The 27,163-nt window shown below is 38.2% G+C and overlaps 4 protein-coding genes across 5 annotated transcripts in view; 3 read left to right on the plus strand and 1 right to left on the minus strand.

The window, feature by feature from the left end:
- The first annotated feature begins 631 nt into the window (after positions 1 to 631).
- Positions 632 to 2,552, plus strand: LOC107573381 (receptor expression-enhancing protein 6-like). The gene is made up of 4 exons (XM_016259814.1): positions 632 to 975; positions 2,034 to 2,127; positions 2,299 to 2,437; positions 2,532 to 2,552. The coding sequence occupies exons 1-4, from the start codon at positions 858 to 860 to the stop codon at positions 2,550 to 2,552; spliced, it is 372 nt and encodes a 123-aa protein (XP_016115300.1). The 5' UTR covers positions 632 to 857.
- A 3,701-nt stretch (positions 2,553 to 6,253) lies between these two features.
- On the plus strand, positions 6,254 to 14,432 carry mfsd13al (major facilitator superfamily domain containing 13a-like). The gene is made up of 7 exons (XM_016259815.1): positions 6,254 to 6,596; positions 9,067 to 9,136; positions 9,626 to 10,354; positions 11,752 to 11,906; positions 13,199 to 13,282; positions 13,375 to 13,518; positions 13,725 to 14,432. The coding sequence occupies exons 1-7, from the start codon at positions 6,499 to 6,501 to the stop codon at positions 13,864 to 13,866; spliced, it is 1,422 nt and encodes a 473-aa protein (XP_016115301.1). The 5' UTR covers positions 6,254 to 6,498; the 3' UTR covers positions 13,867 to 14,432.
- Positions 14,433 to 15,759: 1,327 nt separating this feature from the next.
- On the plus strand, positions 15,760 to 26,443 carry LOC107573383 (uncharacterized). Of its 2 annotated transcripts, none has more exons than XM_016259817.1 (6): positions 15,760 to 15,953; positions 17,912 to 19,821; positions 20,244 to 20,337; positions 24,378 to 24,427; positions 24,596 to 24,670; positions 25,615 to 26,443. In XM_016259817.1, exons 2-5 carry the CDS (start codon positions 17,914 to 17,916, stop codon positions 24,638 to 24,640), a joined length of 2,097 nt encoding a protein of 698 aa, XP_016115303.1. In that variant the 5' UTR covers positions 15,760 to 15,953; positions 17,912 to 17,913; the 3' UTR covers positions 24,641 to 24,670; positions 25,615 to 26,443. The 2 variants fall into 2 exon arrangements, with proteins under 2 accessions (XP_016115303.1, XP_016115304.1); XM_016259818.1 differs by having other exon boundaries at positions 24,596 to 24,650.
- unm_sa1261 (un-named sa1261) overlaps positions 21,301 to 27,163 on the minus strand; it is a 40,019-nt gene continuing 34,156 nt past the window's right edge. Inside the window, exon 5 of the transcript XR_001607499.1 lies at positions 21,301 to 21,311. The gene's annotated coding sequence lies outside the window, so the exon portion shown is untranslated. The remainder of the gene's footprint in view (positions 21,312 to 27,163) is intronic.

The following is a 27,163-nucleotide window of genomic DNA, read 5'->3' on the forward strand; positions in this document are numbered from 1 at the left end:
TATTCAATACACCGTGACATGAATACACAAACCAAACATGTTGAAGTATGTTTCAATAGTTTTTTTTTTAATTGCAGAACAAAGGAACATACAAATAGCAACAATACAAATTATAAACAAATGATCAAATAATATTCAATACACCGTGACATGAATACACAAACCAAACATGTTGAAGTATGTTTCAATAGTTTTTTTTTTAATTGCAGAACAAAGGAACATACAAATAGCAACAATACAAATTATAAACAAATAAGAACCAAAAAAAACAAACAAGCATAGCTCACATTCAATTTTAACAAATAAAGATATTGCAAAGTACCTAGGTGGGGTGATTGAAGATAGTATCATAGTATTTTTTTTAAACATCTCACGGACTTTTTATTGAAGAAATATAAAAGTCAAAATCAGAACAAAACAAATTTAACATAGGAGATGAATTAGAATCCGTGTATCATTCGATCATTTGTTTTTTGATTTAATATTGAAAGTAGAAAAATGAGAAAACGGCTCCTTTTTCGTTTTTTTTCCGTTTTGTTCTTCTGAAAAGACAGGCTCTCCAACAAAGCTATCATGCTCTCAGTCAAAAGCACAACTCCCTACTCAGCGTTTCAGCAGAATCATAATCACCTGTTGAGGGGTGGAATCATGTGTTTGTATTGATTCTATTGGTCGCCGTAGATTGTGTGCGCAGCCGCGCAGTGCCATCCTGTCGTGAGCCAGTGCTGTGCTGTGCTGCTGCTGCGAGGGGACAAACTTTATCAAAGTACAGTGTTACTTTTCTTGGTTTGGAAAACTGTTTACAATTCTGGTCTTGGTCACTACATTCGGCTATACTATAGACGAGGAAGGACAACATGTTAAATACTGTTACAGAACGCTACGAAGCGTTTTTTAAGCAGAAGAATGTGGTAACGGATTTTCTAGCGGTTTTAGAGGAAAAAACTGGAGTTAAGAAACAGTACACTGCAACAGGTATGTGACTGGTTTTAATCTTTTGTTTGAAAGCAACTTTAATGATTTAGTCAGGAATATAAGGCGTACGCTATGAATGTAAACTGTGTTGGCAATCAGTTTAGGCTTTATTGGGTTTGCGAGAGTTTAAAAGTTCTTCTTTGTAAACATTACCATCGAATATTGATTTTCTTAAGAAAAGTATGAGTTTATTTTAACACGTGACTTAAGTTACTGTCACCCATATGTAAAGGCTTGGTGAATGTTGCAAATGAGTGCAAAGTGCTCTGGGAGTCATACTGATAAGACCGAGTCACTTTTCCGAAGCGGTTCTTTTTAAACTGCTGGTCCTGAACAAATCAAGAATTTGGAACATTGTTGTTTAGAAAAGATTTTAGATACATTTTTTTTATTAAAAGACAGTTCGCGGTTCATTGAGTCGATAAACTGTTGACCCTGGAACCACTTAAGCTGATTCAGTTCGCTTTGTTGAATAGTTCAGACCGGTTTTGAGAATCGGTTCACCTGATTCATCAAAGAGCTTCGAATGAAAAAAGGAGTCATTTACAAATACAACTTTACTCTGCTTTGCGTGTGTATGTGTGACAAGAACAGATGCCATATGAACAGCCCCCACCCCCGAGGGATATGTCATTTCCCTGTTGCATTTACATCTATTTAGCCTATTTGTTATTGCTCGTTGTTTTAAGATAAAAAAACATGCTGGTTTGAAAAACATCAAACAAATGACCTATGAAGTGCCAGTTATCCGTGCAATTGTTCAACTGCATTGACTGGTTACTTGAGATGTCTAATGTGTGGTGTCTTCTACCAATAGCCACTCCCAAGTGTTATTTTTAAACATGTAGTATGTCCTCGAGTGTCTGTGCAGAATTGCAGTGTCTAGACTATGAAAACTTCCCTTATGTTCACACTTAAACAAATAGACAGCCTTTGTTTGTGCTTCTTCCATCCTGTTAAGTGTCAACACTGACACCAAACACAATGTCATCAGTACTCCTAAATGGCCTTCTTCATTTGAATAATGGCAGTGATCATGTGTCTTGTTTGTTCTGCAGGTGCAGTATCTATTGTGGCACTCTATCTGTTATTTGGATATGGCGCCTCCCTCCTCTGCAACTTGATTGGTTTCGCATACCCAGCGTATGCCTCGTAAGTTTGTGTGACATGTCAAATTTCACAAATGTCTAGTATGCATATTGGTGCAGATGCTAGACCTGGAGAACCCCACATATGTGTTTGCACAGCATTTAGGAAGCACAATAATGAGAGCAACCCACACTGACTGCCCTGTTTTCACATGTCATTCCGTTCCTCATGCAGCATCAAAGCCATTGAGAGTAACAATAAAGAAGATGACACCAAATGGCTAACCTACTGGGTGGTTTATGGACTCTTCAGTGTGGCTGAATTTTTTTCTGATATCTTCCTCTTTTGGTTTCCCTTTTACTATGCTGGGAAGGTGAGGTGTTTTGGTATCAACATATATTTAATTTAATGCTTGAGTGCATTTGCATGTATTTTGGAGAACTGTTTTGAAAACCGTTCCATGTTAGCTTGCTGTTGGAGGTCTGTAAATGTATTTGTATGTAGGTCATGCTGAGAGGTTTGCATAGTGTATATTTAGTATGCCTGACTAACTGCCAACTCGACCAACAGCCTCATTTCAATTTTGATCCTTGTTCTAAATTTGACTGAGTGCTTTAAAGCCAATTTATACAAATGAACTAGCAGCTGACTAAGTTGAGCTGAGATCTTAAATATTCATGCGTTTTTTTTCAATTTCAGTTTCCTGATTAAAAAGCTTTCTTAATTAGATGTTCACTATGGCATGATAAGTCCATTAAATTTGGAGAGTTTGATGTGGATGTGCTTAGAATAGATGTTAAAGCATGTATTAATTAGCTTGACATGAGGTAGGTGAATTGTATGTCAAGGTCAAGCGATTGTTTGAGCACAAAAACAGTAAAAAGTTTACAGGGGCAGGATTCACAAAATTCTTAAGAAAGATGTTAAGACATTTCTTGGTTAAATTCCAAGATGCTTGCATGAATGTTCCTACGTGTACTTCCTGAAAAGTTATCTCATTCTCCAAAGAACATCTTAAGAATTTCCTTCTAAAGAAAAATAATCACATGACTTTGGCATTATCTGATTATATCATGGTATTTTGAACTTTGGTGACACTTCAGAGAACTCGTGTATATCCCTAGTTGTTGTAACAAGCATTATAGTGTTATGTTGTAGTGCTTAATTATAACAATTCATATGCAATAATCCAGTAAATTTATAAAATCTTATCTTTATTTTATGACAAGTTGTATGTTATCCTAACCTTTTTAGAATGAATGTACAATGATTTTTAAGGAGATTCTTTTCAAGAATTTGGATTTTCTTTAGTCTTTGTCTTACTACTTTAGTAGTATTTTTGGGAATACTAATTATTATTTGTCTTATGCTCACCAAGGGTGTATTATTAATTTATTTAAATTAAACTTATTAAAACAGTAATATTATGTGAAATGGTGAAATATTACAATTTAAATAATTGGTTTCTATTTTAATATATTTTAAAAACTAATTTATTCATTTGATGGCAGTGCTGAATTTCCAGCTGCCATTTACTCCAGTCTTCAGCGTCACATCATCCTGATTTGGTGCTCAAGTAACATTTCTTATTATTATAAATGTTGAAATCAGTCCTGCTGCTTAATCCGTGTATCATTCGATCATTCGTTTTTTTAATTTAATATTGAAAGTAGAAAAATGAGAAAACGGCTCCTTTTTCGTGTTTTAGTTTTTTTTCCCCCAAAAAACGAAAAACGAGAATTCAGCTTACATTTTAATTTTTCGTTCTTTGGTGGAAAAATTAATAAACAGCTTGAATATTCGATTTCTACATGTGGGCGGGGATTAAACGCCCCTTTCTGCTGATTGGTCAGCCGAAGATCAAACCGTGCCTTCTTCAGTTCTTCCGCAGTATCGCGCAGCAGAATAATAGTCCTCCGCTGCCGCAGTTGTACGGATTAATAACCCATTTTATCAATTTCATATTTTTCATCAAACAAACAGACTAATGAATAGCTCGACACAACTTTCAGAGTCTAGACCGGTCTTTCTTCTGTGTAGACCAGCGGTTCTTAAAGTGATAGGGGGTCCAAGAAATGATTTGTTATAGCCTAAAGTATTTCCAGACTGTAAAGTCGTTTTTTTTTATCATGATACATAGGCCTACTGTGATTTATTCCAAAGTGATTTATATGATGCATTTAACGTCAAATAATCTAAATGAAGCCTTTTAAAAGACGAGTATTCACTGTGGTTGATGTTTGTGGCATGCGCCAGAAAGATGCCCAGCTGATGCAAAGAATAGAATTTATATCTAATCAGAAGAAAGCCCTGTCTAGACAATACGAGTTGTGTCGAGCTATTCATTTGACTGTTTGTTTGATGAAAAAAAGATTAAATGTAGTTGCAATAAATGCGTTAAGAATCCGTACTGCAGCAGCGGAGGACTATTATTCTGCTGCACGATACTGCAGAAGAAGGCTTCGGCTGACCAATCAGCAGAAAGGGGCGTTTAATTCCCACCCACGTGTAGAAATCAATTATTCAAGCTGTTTATTAATTTTTCCACCCATGAACGAAAACCGAAAATTTAAGCTGAATTCTCTTTTTTTGTTTTTTGGAAAAAAAACAAAAAAATGAAAAAGGAGCCATTTTCTAATTTTTCTACTTTCAATATTAAATAAAAAAAACGAATGATCGAATGATACACGGATGAATTAGGAGTATATTTTGGTTTTTGTGTGTGTGACATTTTCTGTATGTTTCAAATGTGTCACCACCCTCTGAAGACGTCAGAGTGCGCATTAAAGGGTTTATGCGGGCGTGACCTTCAGCGAGGCAGCTTGCACACTGCTGCACTCAGGGTTTAAACACTATGGCTTCCCCTAAATATTTCCCCTGACCTCTGATGAAGTCACGTCGCATTGATGCAGACGCACTTCTCAGCCACTGTAGACCGAGTGTCCAAACGAAACGTAGTTTTAGTGAAAAGTGCAATCATTTCGCAATGCATACAACGTGTAGAAATCAATTATTCAAGCTGTTTATTAATTTTTCCACCCATGAACGAAAACCGAAAGTTTAAGCTGAATTCTCGTTTCTCTGAAAAAAAAACGAAAAAGGAGCCGTTTTCTCATTTTTCGACTTTCAATATTAAATCAAAAAACGAATGATCGAATGATACACGGATGAATTAGGAGTATATTTTGGTTTTTGTGTGTGTGACATTTTCTGTATGTTTCAAATGTGTCACCACCCTCTGAAGACGTCAGAGTGCGCATTAAAGGGTTTATGCGGGCGTGACCTTCAGCGAGGCAGCTTGCACACTGCTGCACTCAGGGTTTAAACACTATGGCTTCCCCTAAATATTTCCCCTGACCTCTGATGAAGTCACGTCGCATTGATGCAGACGCACTTCTCAGCCACTGTAGACCGAGTGTCCAAACGAAACGTAGTTTTAGTGAAAAGTGCAATCATTTCGCAATGCATACATTATTGTCGAGTCTTACCATGCTCCAAATCCTTCCTGTTGTACCACAGCTCCTCTTCATTGTGATCAAACTCCTCTTCTACTATCACGTCCGTCAGCATCTCGACTCCGGGGAAAGCTTTAGGCCCGTTCTTCCCGTTTATTTTAGGACATCAGCGCCCTTTGTCTGATGGATGAACGCCGGTGAGCGGCAATCCCTAGCGGTGTGAACCGGCGACTATCTTCAGCAACGTGGCAGACTCCGCCGACTGGATAACAACAAGAACGCGTCTCTGCGCTGGCCAATAGGAGGGCGAGGGCGGGACTTTGGTGGCGTCTTGTCCAATGAGGGCTTACTAGTGGATCGTCTCGCGTACACGCCACGCCTACTTTTGAATACCAGGAAGTGGTACGCTGCACTGTTTTTAAGTCGAATGAGCTCAGTTGTGGTTATAAACACAGTCAGTGTTTTACTCAAAGCCTTTATTTTCTGGCAACGTTGTCTGAGAGGATCCGGGGGGGCGGTTTAACTAATTCGCCGCGATTGCATGAGTTTTATTACAGTGTTAAGTTTCATATATTGAATGTTGCTTTAGAGAGCCGACTGGATAACAACAAGAACGCGTCTCTGCGCTGGCCAATAGGAGGGCGAGGGCGGGACTTTGGTGGCGTCTTGTCCAATGAGGGCTCACTAGTGGATCGTCTCGCGTACACGCCACGCCTACTTTTGAATACCAGGAAGTGGTACGCTGCACTGTTTTTAAGTCGAATGAGCTCAGTTGTGGTTATAAACACAGTCAGTGTTTTACTCAAAGCCTTTATTTTCTGGCAACGTTGTCTGAGAGGATCCGGGGGGGGGCGGTTTAACTAATTCGCCGCGATTGCATGAGTTTTATTACAGTGTTAAGTTTCATATATTGAATGTTGCTTGTCCTGTTTGTGGACAAACTTTCACTTCCAGCAAGTCAAACATCCGTCTTCGCATCATGAGGCACATTGCTAATCCAGCTGCTTTGGCTTACTCCATGACAACGCTTGGTGCTGGCATGATGAACAGCATTTTTAGTTTCTACTATGTAAAGCTGTATGCCTAGAGCTGATCCGTGCTGGTCGCTGAGGGAATATTCACCGTTTTCACCGCTCCTTCGTCGGGACCGCCATTCTCGATCCCGCCGGCTCAGCTCACTCTTGCCCGGCTTCAGCTCACGCTAAAGCCGGGGCTTTCGCTCACGCTAGGCCGCTGTGTTTTTCGTTGTGAAAGCGAAACTACTTTGTTTGGCCTTCCAAAAGGTGGGGCGTAGAGAAGAAACAATAATGTACAGTATGTGGAAAATGTGTTCTTTTAACTTTAAACCGCATAAACACATTTCATTACACCAAACACAAAAAATAATGTTCTTTTTAGCAGCATCATATGACCCCTTTAAAAATGACACAAACAAGACTCTTTAAACAGCGATACAAAGCCGTGGGAGAGGCCTGCACTTTTTAGCCAATCAGAAACGATCTCTGTCTGTCAGTCATTTTCGCATGCGGATTTTTGACAAGTTTGGCTGGAATGTCTTCAGCGGTGAAGAGAGGACATTATAGTGCTGAAGAGATGGTCTATTTCAGTATTGAAGATTTTATAAAATGGCTGAAACTGTTTCATAGTTGATAAGAGAAACACCTCCATTCATATATTCATATGAATGCACCTAGGTTTTGACCATATCACAGCAAAACAATATCACACAGTGTTGGTCTGAATATCAGCATTGTTGTGTGGCCAGCGTGCCATAACCTAGGCTAGTTTTGAGAACATCAACACATACTGTCATATCGCCAGCTTCATAAGCTATAACAGCCTTGCCAGTCAATAAATCATTGTTTCTGTTTTCAAATATTTGAGAAAATTGTGTTATGTTAAAAAAAAATATGCCTTAATTATGCATATAAAATTGGTCGCCCATCAGCAATATTTTCTGTGAACATTATGAACATGTACTATTTGGGATAAATAAAGAGTCAAGTTACTATATTAAAAGCAAACCAACTTAAACCCAGTTAACCAGCTAGATTAAACTGGTTTAGCTGGTCTTCCAGTCTGGCCAAGATAATGTTCATTTGGTCTTCCAGCCACCTTACAAAAGCCCTAAACCTCTCTAAAACCATCAGAGCAGGCCACCTTAATCAGCCAGGCCAAAAGACCATCTGAAGACCCCTATATATGAAACCAAAGAAGGAACAGGTTCTTCAGGCTAACAAACAGGCTAAAACAGATGCATTTCTGAATTTGTTTCTGTGGTTTAAAACAGCTCTTCAACACTAACTTTCAGTTTTTAAAGGGATAGTTTACCCAAAATAGAAAATTTTGCTACTAACCCTCATTTGTTTCAACCCTGTATGATTTGTTTTCTTCTGTGGAACACACACACACACACACACAAAGATATTCTGAGAAATGTCTTTTGATAACTGTTTATTTTGAGTCCACTTTAGACATTCTACCAACTATAAGTAACTTTGCAATTACATGTTAACTCCCTGCTGAAAAAAACAATAGAACCATCACAGACAATTCTAATGGTTTCCATAAGAATTTCCATTTGTAATACCGCTACAAACCATAAACTTTTAAACATTAAAACCATTAAATAATGGTTTTCTGTAGTGTGTTTTGGGACATATTCCATTAGGATTTATTGGTTTAACAAGCCACCTATAGAAGGCTACCAATTACCAGTAGAGACCAACAGGGTCCAGTGAAACCAATACAAGTCCCATTATAACCAGTAAAACCATTACAAATTTTGTGATGGTGTCAATTTTTTTTTTTTTTCAGCAAGTAGCAGTCATTAAAGTATTAGTAGACTGTCTGCTAAAATATCTCTTAACACTTTATATTGATGGTCATCTAGCAAACATGACTATAAGAAACTTTACAAGTTCATGTAAATTTGTTCTACTAGCCCAGGGGTAGGCAAGTTCGGTCCTAGAGAGCCGCAGTCCTGCAGAGTTCAGCTCCAACCCTGAAAACAAAACTCACCTGCCTATAGCCTTAGTAATCCTGAAGACATTGGTTAGCTTGTTCAGGTGTGTTTGATTAGGGTTGGAGCTGAACTCTGCAGGACTGCGGCTCTCTAGGACCGAACTTGCCTACCCCTGGTTACTAGCCCTAACCTAATAGTCCTCTAATACTCTGTTACAGTGGTTCCCAACCCTGGTCATGGAGGCACCCCAACACTGCACGTTTTGCATGTCTCCTTAGTCAAACACACCTGATTCAGATCATCAGCTCATTAGTAGACTCCAAGATCTGAAATTGGTCTGTCAGAGAAAGGAGACATGCAAAACGTGCAGTGTTCGGGTGCCTCCAGAACCAGGGTTGGGAACCACTGCTCTGTTAGATCGGGTCTCCACGCCAGATAATAATTAGGATCCAGTCCCGGATGCCAGATCCCGTCAGAAAATATCAGTTTGTCCGGTAACAGAACAACTAGTCAGCAGAGTTGTCGATACCCAAACCCTGTCTTGTTTGGGATCCAAAAATACCCAAAACGAGTGTTTAACAGTCTTCTGTCAATCAAGAAGTTGACCGAGAAAAGCCAGAGAAGAGCAGAAGCAGGAGACAAAGGGATGATGGTAAAAAGAGTAACGGAGCTTATTGAACAATCTTAGTTGCGTATGTCTCAATGTTCAAACTTCGTCAGATGAGCACAAATTCAGCAAGTAATGATATATCAAACTGATTCACAACAACATCCCATAAACCTTGGGTTTCCATAAACATTCCCTCTTATTTATCTCTTATTCATACAGACAAAACAGCTAGTAGAACGTCTAAAGTGGACTATCAAAATAGTATTTTTTGTTTGTTTGTTGGTTTTTGTCCATACAATGTAAAGTTATTATTGGTAGCCAAAACTGTTCTTCAAAATATCTCTTTTGTGTTCTGTAGAAGAACAAAGCCATACATGTTAAAATCAAATTAAAGCAAGCACAACGTCAGCATTGAACATAATGTGTTACTGACATTTTAAGTTGCTAATGTGCTATTATACACATTATATAAATCTGCTTATTTAAAATATTATTTGGACCTTTAAAGATCCCACAGTTATGTCTCCGCAGGTTGTCTTTATGATCTGGAATGCACTGAATGACCCCTTGTTTGGATATTTGCAAGACAACTCGAGTATGGAGTGTTGCTCACGGAGGAGGCTCTCCATTTTATACGGAGCCCCGCTGTACTGTCTGTCTTTCTTGCTGGCGTGGTTCCCGTGGAGGACGTACGAGCCGGAAGACTGGCTGAGCGGCGTCCACCTCATGGTGACCCTCTGCGCTTTTGATGGCATGCTCACATTCGTGCTGTTAGCCCAGTGTGCCCTCTTTGCAGAAATCTCCGGTCACCATCAGAACAGACTGAGGCTGATTAAATACAGCCAGGTGGCGTCTCTGGTGGGCTCCTCCAGTGTGCTGTTCTGTGGTCTCGTCTCCGGAAACATGGACAACTTTGCTGCCTTCCAGGGCTTCAGCGTGGTTGTGGCCATATTGGCCTGTGTTTGCATGCTGTACACGGGCTTCAACAGCGAGAGTCGATTTGACAGTAAAGCCTCTGAAGAAGATTCCCAGAGTCCTCAGAAGCCGCCACTCTCGGTGTCGTCCGTGATGTCCATGACCTGTCAGATCATTACCAACAGAGACTTCCAGCTGTTCGTAATCATGAACTTTTTCCAGGTGTTCATGGTGGCGTTCTGCAATAACTTCACTATGATTTTTGCAGAGCATCTCATTCCTCAGGATGTCCTGCCATCGCTTGCCAAGAGCGTCATGTATGGAGCTGGATTCATCTGTCCTCAGGTGCATCATAGTTGTAGTCAGTTTTGGTGGTAACGCATTACAAGTAACTCGAGTTACGTAATCAGATTACTTTTTTTCAAGTAATGCATTAACTTTTACATTTACAACAAAATATCTGAGTTACTTTTTCAAATAAGTAACGCAAATTAAAGCAGTATGTGCAGAAGTGTTGTGTGCGCTGCGTGAACATGTTACTGTAGTCCTAGGCTTAACATGCATTTACTCATCTCACTTGCTCAAAAACAGATTCAGTATACCTATAAATAAATAAAAACAGTAAAATGCAAACTCTGCTATGAGCAAAAATGACTTTAGTTAAACATCACATTTTTGTCACTTTTTATTTATTGCTGAAATAAGAGCGTTAAGGTCCTTGCATACTGAGTCCAAACTTTTTGTATGCGTTTTTTCGTTATTTTTGTATCCGCAGAGCCAATCCTCCCTATACGCAAAATACGCAAGCTGCGTAGGTCCCCCGAAACACCAGAGGGCCCCCTTGCTCTCAAAGATGATTTAATTTTAGTTTAGTTTTTTAATTTGGCCAGCGGTTATGAAAACAAGAATGATAATTTCTTTTAATGTGGTGCGTTGTCGCCCTTTCTACGTAAAAATCTGTCAAATTACGTAATGTGAATGTCGTAGAGTCTTGCTCGAGACTAAAAAAAACGAGTTGAAAGTGTACCGAGCCGCGGAAGAGACACTGTTTCTCAAGCGCTTTCCGCGAGCGCGATTCGAAACGGAGTGAAACACGGACAAATGCGTTTCATTAATTCGTTCATAACTACTCATACCCTCCCCCACGGACACAGTTTTGCGTAGGGCCCCCAGAAGTCTAGGCACTGCGTATTCGTTATCCTTTCCTATCTAAATGCTTGCTACGGATGCGTAAACACAGAAAATCGAACCTCATCTGAGTTTTTAATGATGGACGCAAATTTTGGAGGCAAACGTGTTTGACACGACGTGAGGTCGTATTTCTTTTTTAACGTGCAAAAATTTCGGACGAGATTTTCAGACTCGGTGTGCAAAGATCTTTATCCTTATTCATTTATTTTTTGTTAGCAAGCCCAGCCCAGGTGAGAAAAAGTAACGCAAAAGTAAAGCAACATCACTTTCTTTATTAACAGTAACTAAGTAACGTAATTAGTTACAAGTTACTTTTTTATGGAGTAACGCAGTATTGTAATGCATTACTTTTAAAAGTAACTTTCCCCAACACTGGTTGTAGCAAGCATTACTAATAGTGTCATTCATACTTGGGTGGAATTTAATAAACCCGTTTTAAGGATAAAATCATTTTATGCCTCACATCATTACTAAGAGCCAAATCAAAACCCAAATAAATAACAATAACTACCACTTAAATATCTTAAACCTTTCTATGTTTTCTTCTACAGTTGTTGGTTTTGTGCAGCCAGAATCTGCTCCATAAGTTTGGCTACTACAGACTCATTCTGATCACCTTCTACGTGGAGGCCGGATCTGCTGTGATCATGTTACTCCTGGGTCCAGGCAACTACTATTTCCTTGCATTGTTCCTCACTTCCAACATGTGAGTAATTACACAGCACAATGCTGTTCCTTTTGCCCATTAATGCTAAAACAGTAAAAAACAGCAGTATTTTGAAATATTATTACAATTGAAAAATGAAAACGTTATTTTAATATATTTTCAAATATAAATCTTTTGTGACATTATAGACGTCTTTACTGTCACTTTTTTAAAATGCATTTTTGTTGAAAGAAAGTATTATTTTATATATAAAAATGTTTACTGACCCCAAATATTTGAACAATAGTTGCATTTAGGTGTTACAGTCAGTGTTTACCAGTGAATAGAAGTTTAAAAATGTAGGCCAGATTATGTGTTTTTGACTAATTAGAGTGTAAAGCATTCTTTGATACTAACTGGACTCAATTTCTGAATAGGGCTGGGTGATGTGTAAAAAAAGAAAGAAAAAAAAAATCACCTTTTGACATTATTCAGTTAATAGCAGATATTTACTTACATTTACTTAAGTGGTTTAAAAAGGAGGATCCACCAAATAGCTACTGTAAACAAGTAAATTTGTAACGTTTAATGTAAGAAAGTATATTTGAATTATAAAATATTTATTTATTTAACTTTCCACATGTTTTTCACTGAAATGATATTAATTAAAATTTTCAATGCCCTAATATAACAATGCATAGTAGTAAACAGTAATGTTTACTTACAGTGTATATATAGTTTTACTAAAATATTTAATTACTGAAAATTTTTACTTTTCCATGTTTCCATGATCATTTTTAACCAACGATGCATTTTGAATCAGTTCACTTATTAATGCTGTTTTTTCTACTTACTGTAAATGGGTCATATAATTTTTTTACATTTTTTTAGAGAGTGGGTAATAAATGTCCATAAGTAGTGTAATGGCCTTAGACAGAAAAAAAGACTTACCAAATGACAATGTAACTACTAAATGACATATAATTAAAACATTTTCAGAAAAAATATATTATGAATTATGTTCCGTGTTTTGTGTGTGTTTTGCTCCTCATGTGCCCTCCTTGCCCATATTTGGTTAGTTTCCTGTTCCTGTCCTGTTGATTTATTTCCATTGATCCCAGGTGTGTTTCGTCATCCCCTCGTCTTGTCATGTGTTTAAATAGTGTTCCGTCTTTAATTCAGCATCCGGGTATTGTTCATGTCTACCTGTGCTTCGTGAGTTTTCCTTATTGTAATTAAACTTCTCTGGATTGATGTACTCCTCGTCTCCCTCCGTTCCTTGCTCCATACTCAGTAGTGCAACCGTGACAGTCTCTGAATGTGTGATGTTTTGCCTTCTGATGGTGATTTAGGGTCTTGGTTCAGGCGGCCTTCAGTCTCTTCAATTTGCCTCTAGCTGACATCATTGACTCTGACCTGCAGAAATACAAACGCAGGTATTTGTGTCATTGTTTTAAAAAAAAGTGTAATAAAGGTATTTTTTTTAATTAAGTGATTTTGAAAAATGACTGCTTTTAAATGTCTCCAGCTCTCCTCTCTCGTCTATGGTTTTTGGGACCAACGCTCTTTTCACAAAGCCGGCACAGTCTTTAGCTCCTATGCTGGTCGTGTCGGTTCTAAACCAATATGGTTATGCAGAAATAAAAGATGTTGGGAAGGCTGCAGATCCAAGGTAACTTCACCTATCAAATATCCCAATACTGTTTGCTATAGCATAACAGATGTTTGAGAAGTGTGTGTTTCTGGTTTCTTTAATCATGCACGCTCGCATAAAGCTACATGACGCTCACTGTAAGCAGTCAAAGGTCTGTCATCCTCTAGTGGTGGAAAAGGTCCAATGCATTGAAGGAAATCTCGTCTGTCTCTATGTTTTCCTAGTGCTCTTCAGTCCCTACACAGTGTCATGTTTTACCTGGTGTGTGTGGTGCCGTTGTGTGTCACAGCCCTGCAGGTGCTCGCGTGGAGGCCGTTCTCCATACGAGAGAGCCACACGATGGACTCAAAGTACATCGAGGGGTGACTTTGGCTCTTTTTATTTTGTTTGTGTGCGCTCACGTGCAGCACTTGATTTATATTTTTGTCAAGCTACAGACTGTAATGTAGTGAGAAAGGGAATTTCTTTCTGTACTGTAAATCAGGTTTGTTTCTTTGGTGGCTGGTGGTTGTCTATATGTACTGTATTACATCACACAAATCAGATGCATTATCTGAAATGTAGGGAAATGTTATGTATGTAAAGGAAATGTAGTATAGTCAGCCAGTCCTTTTTAAAAAATAAACCCCAAAGTGAAGTTGAGGGGTGTTGTGTCACCCTAAAGAGGTTTGCACATGATCCCACTAATTCCACTCTACTTGAATAAATAAGTAATGTATGTAACATTAGTTTGAGTGTAAATGATTTAAATGTGTGAGGAAAGGGAGCATGGAGTGGAATGCTGTGGTTGACCAATCAGAATCAAGTAATTCTCTTGATGCCAAGCCGTAGTGCAAAGCTTTGTGATTGCGGTTACAAATTGTAAAGGACCAAATCAAAATTTAAAAGACACGGTAAGCTATTAACTAAAGGTTTTGTTTTTTGTACCAGAAAATAAATCGACGATAATTTCTCTCTTTTTTTTTTTATTACTTTATGAGTGCATATTCATGCTTTTTTTTTTCTTGTTGATTCACACGGAACATTATTTTTGTATTTATTTATTAGTGGCTTAGTTAGCGGGAAAGGTTTTGTGATTGGTGTTATTTTTCTACGTCAATAAACGTAACCTTACGGTCAAACAATGTGTGTGATATGTCTTAATTAGATTTGATATGTGCATTAGGAAACAAAGGATGCAATTATAGAATGCAATAAATCTAATCGTGCAAAAAATAATAAATTACTGTATTACAGTAATAATAGCCTACTGAGGATTATAGTTATGTTTGTTTGGAAATGTACATTCTTCAGGTCACTTTTCACCTTACAATAGTTTATATATATATATATTACCGTTCTTAGTTATTTAAAATTAGTAACTTTAACATTTAGCTATTTATTATTCTTAGCAACACTGCTGTTCAAAAGTTTGGAGTCTCTTATGCTCATAAAGGCTGTATTTATTTTATCAAAAATACAGAAAAAAACAGTAATATTGTGAAATAATTTCTGTGATGCAGCGCTGAATTTTCAGCATCATTACTCCAGTCTTCAGTGTCACATGATCCTCCAGAAATCAGTTTAATATGCTGTTTTGCTGCTTAACATTTTTTTTTTTTTTTTGGAACCTGATACTTTTTTTCTTTAATTCTTTGATGAATAGAAAGTTAAAAGAACAGCATTTATTCAAAATAAAAATCTGTTCTAACGCCGTAAGTCTTTTACTATCACTTTTTATCCATTTAACACTAAATAAATACAGAACCCAGACTTTTGACTATAGCGGTGTATATTGTAACCCCAAAATTTCTATTTTGAATAAACAGTTCTTTTTAATTGATCAAAGAATCCTGAAAGAAAGTATCACAGGTTCCAAAAACTATTGAGCAGCACACAACCGTTTCCAACATTGATTATAAATCAGCTCATGAGAAGGATTTCTGAAGGATAATGTCCCACTGAAGCGTCGAAAAATCCAGCTTTGCTTCACAGGAATAATTTATATCTTAAAGTACACTGAAATAGAAGAAAACTGTAGTTTTTGTTCTGTATTTGTGACCAAATAGATACAGCCTTGATGGGCATAAAAAAACAAAACATTAAAATCTCCCTGATTCCAACCTTTTGGACGGCAGTGTATATTTCCTTTCCACTGCATGCTCTCATACATTCATGGAGATGAGTACGCCAAATGATGATGATGCACAATAAATGATAAATCGCCTATTTTTACTGAACAATTGGCTTTTATTTTGAAAGCAGTTCTATTGTGTGGGGTATTCCGGTCGCCATGTTTAGCAGGATTCACGCAGTTCAACAGAAGAATAGCCTTGTCCAGCTTTCGCCAGTAGTTTTACTCTTTTATATCATTAATACACATGTGTTTTAGACCAAATCCATTTCTTTAATACCCGTGCCTTTGATAATATGCTCAGTAAGTCTGGGTATTAAAGGGACGCGTTATTTCTCTGGTAAGTGTCTCCCAGTGTTACACTGACACCTGGTTAGCGTTAGCTGTGGAAGTGAGTCAGCCTCTGGCTTCATCAATATCAATATCAAGCAATAGATCCATCACAACATGGCGCAGTGCAACTCATGCAACCAATATAAGCAGCGTTAACACATACTATTGTGCATCGTATTTATTAATATGGGCATTCAGAACTGCTTTGCTTTTCTGTTTTGGGTTTGTGTGTCAGTCTGTAGGATGCGTCTGCTTTCAGATTCACTTTGGGAGCACAATCAGAAGAGATTGTATTTTGTTAAGGAGCACTTTTTTAAGTTTTCTTCTTGGTTAAGTATTGAAAACCTGCACATCTAGCATGTCGGGGTCACATTTGAGTTGTATAAGAAATTGCAGAACCGTGATTTCTCTACTTGGTATGAATCAGTGTTTAGCATGATGCATAATGTATTTATTTTGCAGTACAATTGTATAAATTTTTGTTTTATTATTCAATGTATGTCATGGTTGTATCTGCTGTAGTGCATTTTATTCATTTATGTATTTATTATTATTTTTTCTTTAGTTTATGTTGCCCAGGTTATATATTTATTTACTGTGTGTTTTTTTTTTACCTTATTAACATATTGTAATAAGCCAGGCTGTTAAGTCCTGAATGTGATGATTTTATTATGATTATTAATATTATTACTTTACTATGTTGATTTCTTCTTTATTAACACATTGCAATACACCCAGCAGAGACAATATTGGACAGGTAATTAACTTATACTAATTTGATGATGATAAACTGATGATATTATTATTATTATTATCATTATTATTTCATTTGTATTTTTTTACTCTTACTATGTTGATTTGTACTTTACTAACATATTGTAATATACCCAGCAAATTGGTCAGGTTATTAAATTATTAGCTAAATTTGATGATTCTATATTATTATTATTATTATGTCATTTATTTTCACTCTTCTACATGTTGATTTTATTTTATTTTTTTCACCAACAGAGTCAAGGTCAGGTTTATTTATATAGCACCTTGCTGACCAAGGTGCTGCACAGCCAAAACATCAGAAAAAAAAAAAATTCAACCAACAAAAAGCATTAAGACATACACACATTTTAAAATCATTAAATACTGATTATAAAAACAGGAAATCAAGAGAAGAAAGAACAAATAATGCAAGATATCACCTAACAAAGAAAAGAGAGAAAAGTTAAGCAAAAGCCTGAGAAAAAAATATGTTTTAAAAGATGAAAACTTGGGGGACGATCTGATGGATAAAGTGAAGACTGATAAATTCCAGCATAAAGAGTGTTACAGTAATCCAGCCTGGTTGAAATTAATGCATGGATAACAACCTCCAAATCATAAAAACTAAGAATGTTTTTAAGCTTGCAGAACTGATTTATTTGTCAAATTTTAGTTCAGTGTCAAAAATAACTCCCAGATTTTTAAATTTTTCCCGGATGTTTTCTTCAAAGGGGCCAAGAGTAGGGCTAAATTATTTAAAAGGTGTGGAGGGCCAAACAAAATAACTAAAGTCTTTTTTTGATTTAACTGAAGGAAATAATTTTTCCATCCAATTCTTGATGTCCTCTAAACAATCCAGCAAAGGGGACAATAAAGGGAAAATATAAGAAGGAAGAGGGAGCAAATACATGGAGACTAAAATTGGACCTAAAATAGAGCCCTGGGGTACCCCACAAGTGATGGGATCTTAGCTTGATGAAAATTCACCAATTTCCACAAAAAAACTCTTCGTGAGATACGATGCAAACCAATCTAATGCAGTATCACAAATGGCAACCTAAAGATTTAATCTTTTTCACAGGATGCGGTGATCTACTATATCGAAAGCAGCTCTCAGATTCAATAATAGAAGAATAGTACAGTTACCAGAGTCTGCAGAGTCCACATTGGCCAGGTTATTGACACCTAAATTTGCTTGATTTCTTTCAGTTATGGACCCTCTTATCCAGGCTGATGTCATGCACCTTCAGGAGTCTCGTTCCTCAGCTCTGGATCTGTCCGTGGGTTGCAGGCAGAGTCCGTTGAAGACAAACTCCATGGAGGCTTTGGATCTGGTGAAAAAGCCCAGCTGGTGTGGCATTACTTCAGGGAGCAAGAGCATTAACATGTCCGAATCTCGGTATATCACTCGGCCTAGCAAACCGAATTCTCCGGATCACCCAGAACCAGGATTGAAGCATCATGGGACAAGGACTTGTGGCACGTCATCCCACGGCCCCTACTCTGTACCTTTTCCACTGATCAATGGCTTGCCATCTGTGGCTCAGATATTGTCTCAGTGCCCACCCACAGACCAAGTGTTTACGGATGACAGTGATTACAGTGTCGAAATGGACGATATGTTGATGCAAACAAAAAAATGTCACAAAAAAGCAGATTCTGTATTAGAAAACAGCACACTGGGAGGTAGGATAGAGCACAGTGTATTAGAGACGCATTCACAAGACATTTTGACCGGTTGTGGTGAAACATACTTGAGTGACACAGGCGTGTCACAAACTAAGGGCTCATCGGGTTTATCTCAGGACGCCAGCGCAGCTGCATACACACTACGTTCCATCAACTCAGTGGTTGAGCGAACTGCCATCGAAACGCTCGCATCCGAATGTTCTGCCGCTAAAAAAACATCTCCATGCTCCATCGAATACATCTCTAGTGACCATGACAGTGACATCATTGAGGTGCCAGTAAGCAACTCCAGATGCAAGACGCCTCCAAACTTCTGCTTCCGAACTCAGAGTGTTATAGTTAATAAGAGAAATTGTGGAATACAAAGAAATTCCTCTGTAAAGCAAGAAGTTAAAATGGACTGCTCTCCCAAAAATTTTAACAATTTCTATGCCCTGGATGAACCTGTTTTTGAAGCCCATGATGGCAGGGCCGGCTTTGAATCCAAGTCGTTGCTGTCATGGATGGAGTCGGTCTATATTCCCATATCTCCAGAAGACAGCGATCAAGACATGGATGCTGCTTTTCCCAAAAACTTCCCATCTACCTCAGATGCAGAAAACACAAGCATCTTCAAGTCTCCACAGAGTGGGGCTTCGTCTTCAATGTCAAGCCGTCCGTGGAAAACTCCGGCCTCGAAGAGCAGGAACCGGGCAAAACCGAGACCGAAACCGAGAGCCAAACCCAAGAAACCCGCTAAGCGGGTGAGAGCACCACCTGTTGGCAAATCGGCCACTAGCACGGCAAAGAGAAGACGCAGAAAACCTCGATCATCTGGACCTTCACCTATGTTTTCACCTCAAGAGCCGGAGATCAAACTAAAATATGCAAACCACAAAGAAGAGAAGAAAGACACCAGGCCAGACAGCTTCGCCCCGTACATTCACATGGAGTTCTCATCCTGCACAATCATCAATTTTAGGGATGAGGATGTTTATTCGACAAAGAAAGGGTTGCAGCAGGTGGTCTCGGGGGTCATCCCAAAGACGTCCTGTTTACAGCTGGGCCGTGTTGGCTCTGTTGCCAGGTTGCAAGTCAGGCATTTCTGCTGCCTGTGCGGAAGGGCTGGCAATGTTGAAGGCCTCGGGGACTTGCATGGGCCGTACCACAACAGTGGAGCTCAGGCCGTCTGTAAATCTGACAGCAGTCCTCCTGCCCAAAAGCAGGAACCTGACTGCAGCGATTTAGACTCGGTCTACAGTTTGGAGGATGGTGCATCCCAGTCTGTCAAACGGCAGAGGAAGGAGAACTGCTCAGAGAGCATTGAGGAGTCTGGTGTGTGTATTGAGCACTGGATACATGAGGACTGTAGCATTTGGACTGCAGGCATCTTTTTGGTTAAAGGGAAACTCTACGGATTGGAGGAAGCCATCCGGCTTGCGCAAGAAACAGTAAGTCTTTTTCTTCCCCTGTCAGAGTGAACCTAATGAAGAAATGTCTGGGTCATATCAAAATAATTTATATATTGTGTTACGAAAGTGAGAGCTGATTTTTATGATCCTGTTTTTTTTTGTGTGTGTGACGTGTTTCTTTTATAAGCTTAAAATACATATTTTTATATATTTTTTTTATTTTATTTTAATTACACTCAAACACACTTGGCCCTAATCCTCTTCTGTAAGTTTCTTTTTGGTTTTTGGTTAAATATGTGAATGGACATGTGCTTGACAGATGCTGTGAGATTTTTGTCTCTTTATATCATATAAAAACTATTATCTGACTATTATAGTTATATATATATATATATATATATAATTGCACTGCCTTTGAATCTTCTGAAGCTGTAAACTGCTGTTGTGTTTGGTTGTTGCAGGTGTGTTCGTACTGTCACAGGGTTGGTGCCACTTTGGGATGTTTCTTCAAAGATTGCCCCAATAAGTACCACTTCCCCTGTGCTCTGCAGTCAGGTAATGGTCATCAGTTTGCCTGTGCGGTCTCTCTCATGAGACCATGCAGACTAAAACCAAAAATAATGCAATGTACATTGTACAAAACTACAGTGTACGTTTGGCTGAACTGATGGTTCTTCTGAAAAAAATATTTGTTTCAAGGCAGTGGTGAATGACAAATGCATTTCAGGGCTGCGTCCAAAGGCTTAGGCTGCTGGCTTGTTGACTTGCTGCCCTATCAGGCAATGAGGTACAAAGGTACCTCCTGAAATTGATTTCGGACAGACTTCTGAGGCAGCATAATGGCTTTGGTGATAACTAGGTGAATATTAAATTACAATATGACATCAAAAGTAAAAAAAAAAAAAATGTTTTAATTATATATTGACACAAACTGACCACGAATCACAACTTTCAGACAGCATTTTATTTTTAGTTCAATTGTCATGAAATTGAACGCACAGGATATCATAGTCATTTATGCTGCCTTCAAAAATTTATCATTTGAAGGCATCTCAGTAGACTTGATGTGACACGATCTATGGATTTGGACGTCCCTTCCTACCTCCATATACACTTTATTTTGCAAAGGGAAAGTAAGCTATTTTTTGAGGATGTGTGAGACTTCCGATTGATTGGCCGCTGTAGATAAATACCTAGAAGGATAACAAAGTGCAGTAAACAGTAAAACTGTGATAAAAAATGGCATTTTGCAAAAATCAAGCCACATAACAATCTGTTTTTACAACCAAAAATAAGTGGAAGTGAGAATAACACCAGAAGCCTTGCACATACCAGTTACAATTGGCTGCTTGCGTTAAAATAAAACTAGATACTGTCTGTGGAGGCAGCATTTTTAAGCTTTCAGACGCAGCCTAGGTCTCTACTAATGCGCTGATGCAACAATTAGGTGCGTTTCATTAAGAAGACATGCATTGTTGGAGGAGCTTCAGAAACGGGGTTGGGAACCACTGTTTGAAGTCATTTTCACACTTGAAATAGTTAACCATCAGTCCTTGTCAACCCTGTTTATCTTGCTTCACCTTTCATACTGCTCATAATTTACTCTGGGTTAAAGGATCAGTTCACTCCAGAATTAAAACTTGCTGAAAAGTTACTCCATGTGATCCAAGATGTGCATGTCTTTCTTTCTTCAGTCGGAAATAAATTAAAATGTTAGTTCACCCAAAAATGAAAATCAGCCTGTGATTTACTCACCCTCGAGGCATCCTAGGTGTATATGACTTTCTTTTTTCAGACGAATCCAATCGGAATTATTTTAAAATATTTCCTGGGTATTCCAAGCGTTGTCATTGCAGTGGGTGGGTGTTTTTGTTCAACAGTCCAAAACACGTCAAATAAAGTGCGCGCATCCATAATAAAATGTGCCTCACACGGCTCCGGGGGGTGAATAAAGGCCTCCTGTAGCGAATCCATGTGTTTTTGTAAGAAAAATATCCATATTTCAAATGTAATAAACACTTCTCTCTCACTTCATCTGACTGTCGTATGCGGAAGCCGTTCCGGCGGATGACGTAGGACGTCGGCGTTGCGTGATTAGTGACGAAAGCAGAGAGAGAACAAAACAAAACGCCGGTCACGAATTAGAAGCACAAACCGAGGATTTGTAAAGAAAAATGCCGGAGGATTTTGAAAAAAGCCAAGAAGAGACTGGTTTTCCTTTGCTAAAGTAAAGAAACTTTGCTTCCTTTGCTCCTGTAAACAAACTTGCAAGACTAGCATATCTCAGAGGCGCGCGCGCTGTTTATTACGTTTAAAATATGGATATTTTTCTTACAAAAACACATGGATTCGCTACAGGAGGCCTTTATTCACCCCCCGGAACCGTGTGAGGCACGTTTTATTATGTATGCCCACGCTTTATTTGACGTGTTTTGGACTGTTAAACAGAAACACCCGCCTACTGCAATGATAGAGCTTAGAAGTGCCAGGACAATTTTTTATGTAACTCTGATTGGATTCTTTTGAAAGAAGAAAGTCATATACACCTAGGATGCCTCTAAGGTGAGTAAATCACAGGCTAATTTTCATTTTTGGGTGAAGTAACCCTTTAAGATTTTTTAGGAAAAAATTCCAGGATTTTTCTCCATATAGTGGACTTCAATGGTGGCCAATGTTTTGAAGGTCCAAACTGCAGCTTCAGTGCAACTTCAAAGGGCTCTACACGATCCCAGCCGAGGAATATGTGTCTTATCTTGTGAAAAAATTGTCATTTTTATAAAAAAATTAAAATGTATATACTTTTTAACCACAAATGCTTGTCTTGCACTAGTTCTGCGATACGTGTCCATGACTTTACACTTTGCGTAATCACATTGGAATGGTCACGTTTTTTCCTAGCGGAAGAAGTCTTTTAGGTTTCAAAAGATTTAAAGATCCGGGATACGCACATGAATGGACGATTTTAAACAATAAACTCATTCAAAGACATATAAGTTTCATTCAACATACAACTTTTGAACAGTCCACCTTCTCCACACTTGTAAACACTGGGTCGGTACTTCCACCTACTCCAATGTGATTACATAATACTAGTGAACTTATCCTTTTTAAAGAGGTCATATGATTCGATTTCAAGTTTTCCTTTCTCTTTGGAGTGTTACAAGCTGATTGTGCATAGATAAGATCCCTGAAGTCTCAAATCCAAAGAGAGATTCTTTATCAAAGTTAAGACTCTGCCACGCCCCCCTAAAACGGCTCGTTCTAACACGCCCCCACATATCTACCTCACTATGTGGAAATATTTGCATAATGCGCCCAAATGTGCACGCAAAGAAAGAAGGCGTGGTTTCAGTAACAGCAGTTAGTGTTGAAGCAGCCATGTCAGGGAGAAGCTGTGTGTTTCTAAGCCTTCCGGAAGTAGATGCATTTAGGAATCTTTAAGATGACTTACAACAGAACAGCAATGCATTTTATGGACGACCGTTTCGTGAACCTAGGAGAGGAGGTAATTCTGACTTTGCTATGACAATCTGGTACCTGAATCAGCTACTGTTTTGTTATTAGTTTAAGTATTTGCTATTGACTGTTCAAATGTGGAGTTTTGTGCATCGTGTGTGAGAGAGAGAGAGTCCGTCACGTCACGTCACGCCACGTCACGCGACTGTTCCCCTTTCTGGTTCTGTCTTTACATTTATTTTGAAAGATGAAGCTCGCGATTATGGTAAGGGGCGTTACCTTTCCGACGAGTGCTTGCGGTGTTCGGCCAATCACAATGCAGTGGGTCAGCTGGCCAATCAGAGCAGACTGCGCTTGTCGGAAGGAGGGACTTTGTAGAAAACGAAGCGTTTGAGAGAGGCGGGGCATAGAGGACCTACAATAATGTACAGTATTTGAAAAAGAATGTGTTTCTTGAACATTAAAGCATGTCAACATATTCTGTTACACCAAATACACAAAATAATGATCTTTAAAAAAGCATCATATGACCCCTTTAACAGTTCATTTTTGGTATGTATAAGCTGACGTTTCACAGTGTACATTCCTGAAGTTTTCTTTTTTTATTTGCATTGTCCATGTCGTTGATTGTGATCCGATTCAGTAAAAGCTCTAGCATTGCACATCCTCATATTATTACAGACAGGTCTTTCCTAAATGGACTTTTCAGTGGACTGTAATCGTAAGAATAAAGCTGTCTCTTCTTCACTCCAATTCATGTGTTTTTGACCACCATTTAACATGCACACAAAAGATGAAACGGTTTCTGTGACTGTCCAAAGCACATGAATACGAGGCACACAATTGGCTGTCTGTTGCTAAGCATCTAGCTGTAACATTCGAACACCACATCATTTTAACACTGTACAAACAAAAGCAGTGCTAACTGTGCTCTGAAGCAGGGTTTCATACGGTTAAGAGTGGGGTTTAGAACGACAATAAGACCGGTTGAGATTTTAGCTCCTTGTAAGGCATCAGTTTGTTTCCCATTTCCAGCTGTTCTGGAGTTTCTCACTCATCTCCGTTTTGTTGCACTGATACTTGTGTTTTATGTCATCATCTTGTCGAGGTGCTTGATCTGCACTGTTGTGTCTCCACAGAGAGTGCACTCAATGAGGAGAACTTCACGATAAGATGCCCGAAGCACAAGGTGACTATTATTTTAGCTGGAGTTTCTCAGAAACAATGAGTTGAAGTTATGGAAATGACATGAGTTTGCAGCATAATAGACTGCAGTACTGGGTTTCTCAGCTTTATTGTCTTCCTCTTGCATCATCCTCACTGCTGGTAATGATCACTCATATTTTTGTCTTCTCAGAATAAAACATCCAGAATGAGCGTTAGCAGGTTGAAGAACAGATGACATTTGGGAGGTGCTGATATGTCTTTGAAGGTATTTTACTGCAAGTATCTCACTTATCAAGCCTTAGACATTTTATTTTGCCTTCAGAACTGTATTTTTAGTTTTTCACCTCAAAATCAGAAGAACGACGTTAGTTATATTTTGCTTAAAGAAAATGCGGGCATTTTTGTGACAGGTTTTGTGAGATTTTGCGAGTAGTAATTATAACACTCTGTCTCACTTAAATAAAAACATCTTTAACTTCTGTGATATTTTCATGAAAGTTGAGCACATTTTTCATTTTGTTGGGTAAGTTGCTAAATAAAAAGAAAAGTACTTCATTACTAGCTATACTAATTATATATTTAACAGTGTAACTAATGTACTAATTACTCTCTCTAAAAAGTAATGCATTATTTATTTTTTTTCTAAATCCTGAATCAAACTCGACCAGTTGAACAATACATTAATAGACATGAAACTGCTCTTTTAATTCTTTAAAATAAATATAGAATTGCGCAAGTTATTCTTGAACTGGCCAAAGTATTGAAAGGGGGAAAGTTACATTAAAACATCAAATGTTACATTTTGACATTAAATCCACTATTGTTTATATATAGTTGTTATAAAATCTGAATAGTTTTTAATGGCATTACATTATATCATTCAGTTCATTCATTCATAATGCTAAAACGGTGTATTATTAGAGGTATTCATAGATCCTGGTAGAGTTAGTAGTACTGCCCTTTTTTTTAATAGAAATCCACAAATTACAGTATTTTTATATTTACAGTTACTGTATTCCATAACTTAGATCCAGGAACAGATTTGGAAAACAGTGACATAGATATAATAACACTTCTAATGCAAGTCTGACAGACTCTTGTTCTTGTTTGGTGTCAGTTTTTCAGCATTAATGAAATACTAATTTCAAACACTAAAGCTGTGTTTTATGGTGTAATGATGTTTAATTTCTCTTTGATCCACCTCTGCAGGTAGACTTCGACAGACGTTGGGTTATCTGACTGTGGAGTGGATCCCTAATGCGTTTACAGATTGTTCCATTTGAATAAGTACTTCACATATTGAGTGTTTTACATGTACTCTCAGGCAGTTGAATGTTCGCGACTGGATGTGCTGCAGACAGCCACTGCCTTGTACCTGTTAACCCTTGGACAATGCTGGATGATTTTCTTCGCATTCCTAACACCCGAGAAGTTCAACCGCTGCAGATTTTTACAGCTCCATTTCATTTAAGTTTACTGACGGCCAAATATCTCCCGTCTGCTTCAGGCTGAATCCCGTAAAACCCTTTACAGTGTTACGGCAATCTAACCAACAGTGGAGATAAAACGAGAGCCCCGTTTGATTTGAAGTGACAGTACAAGCGTATCGAGCGGAAGTGCTTGATTTTTCTCCTTGATTTTCATTCTTGTGTGCTCTTAAGCGTCTCGTTCATTAAATATGTAACACCAACTGTCCATTCTGTAACGGCGATGTCTTTATTATATAAAACTGAAATGCTGAATGAACTAGTCTCCTCCAGTGGTACCGTATGCACGATTATGTGAACATATTTATTTCTATTTATGTTTAATGCATAGGTGTATATTTATTTGCCAATGAACGGACAGAGTGTGTTTTAGCACCTTGTATAAATGCACTAAAGGCACATTATAATTTGATGTTTGTAACAGCTGCAGGGTGCTTTAAATATGAATCTGATTTCAGTTTTATTTTGCAACTCGTGGCCTGGGAATCAAGGAGTCACAGCGTCTGTAGGATTTTCCATTTCACCTGATGCCTTGTGATGTTTCGAGTTCCGTTTCTTTCAATAAATGTTTTTATTCGACATTCCTAACACTCGATTGTGTGACGGTCCTTTATTTGGCACTGGAGTCGATCTGTTGATGAACATTTGTCCTGGTGGTGGTGCTAAACAACCTTCAGACTGTGTGTGAGCATTTTTTTTTAAAGATTGTCTTTGCTTCTGTTGTGGCTAAATGAATCTCATATTAAACAGCAGTAACTGCACACTGCAGCAGATTAAAGCACTCTAGATGTTTACATGGTGAGTTTTTCCAGGAGTAAGTACAACTCACAATTACAATGCTACAGGGATGTGGGAGCTTGTAGTGGTGTCACTAATAAGGTTTTCTGAGAGGAGTTGCTATGTGGTTTATAGGGCATTCTGCTGCAGCTGCTATACTGTTTTGAGTGGTTTTTACTGCAATACTCTCCAATTATTGCTAGTGGCGGCTCGTGGGTTTTAAAATAGAGGAGGCACACTAATTGTATTGGTCTGGGGATCTCTGCCGATTATTATTATTATTTGCTTAACCAAAAAAAAAAGCATCTTTCCTCAATCAAAAGAAGGACATTGACTCAAAAATCATCCAATGTCAGATTTTCCTTCTAATCATATAAGGAGCAAATGGCAACAGTAATTTCCTAACTCTTGAAATGTCAGGTTAATAGAGGGGAAAGGTTATGATGGACTTACTTTTCAAGCACAGCACTGGTGCTATCTGCTTGTGTGTTGAC

The sequence above is a fragment of the Sinocyclocheilus grahami genome, unplaced genomic scaffold, assembly GCF_001515645.1.
Source record: "Sinocyclocheilus grahami isolate Dianchi unplaced genomic scaffold, SAMN03320097.WGS_v1.1 scaffold1927.1, whole genome shotgun sequence".
Taxonomy (NCBI): domain Eukaryota; kingdom Metazoa; phylum Chordata; class Actinopteri; order Cypriniformes; family Cyprinidae; genus Sinocyclocheilus; species Sinocyclocheilus grahami.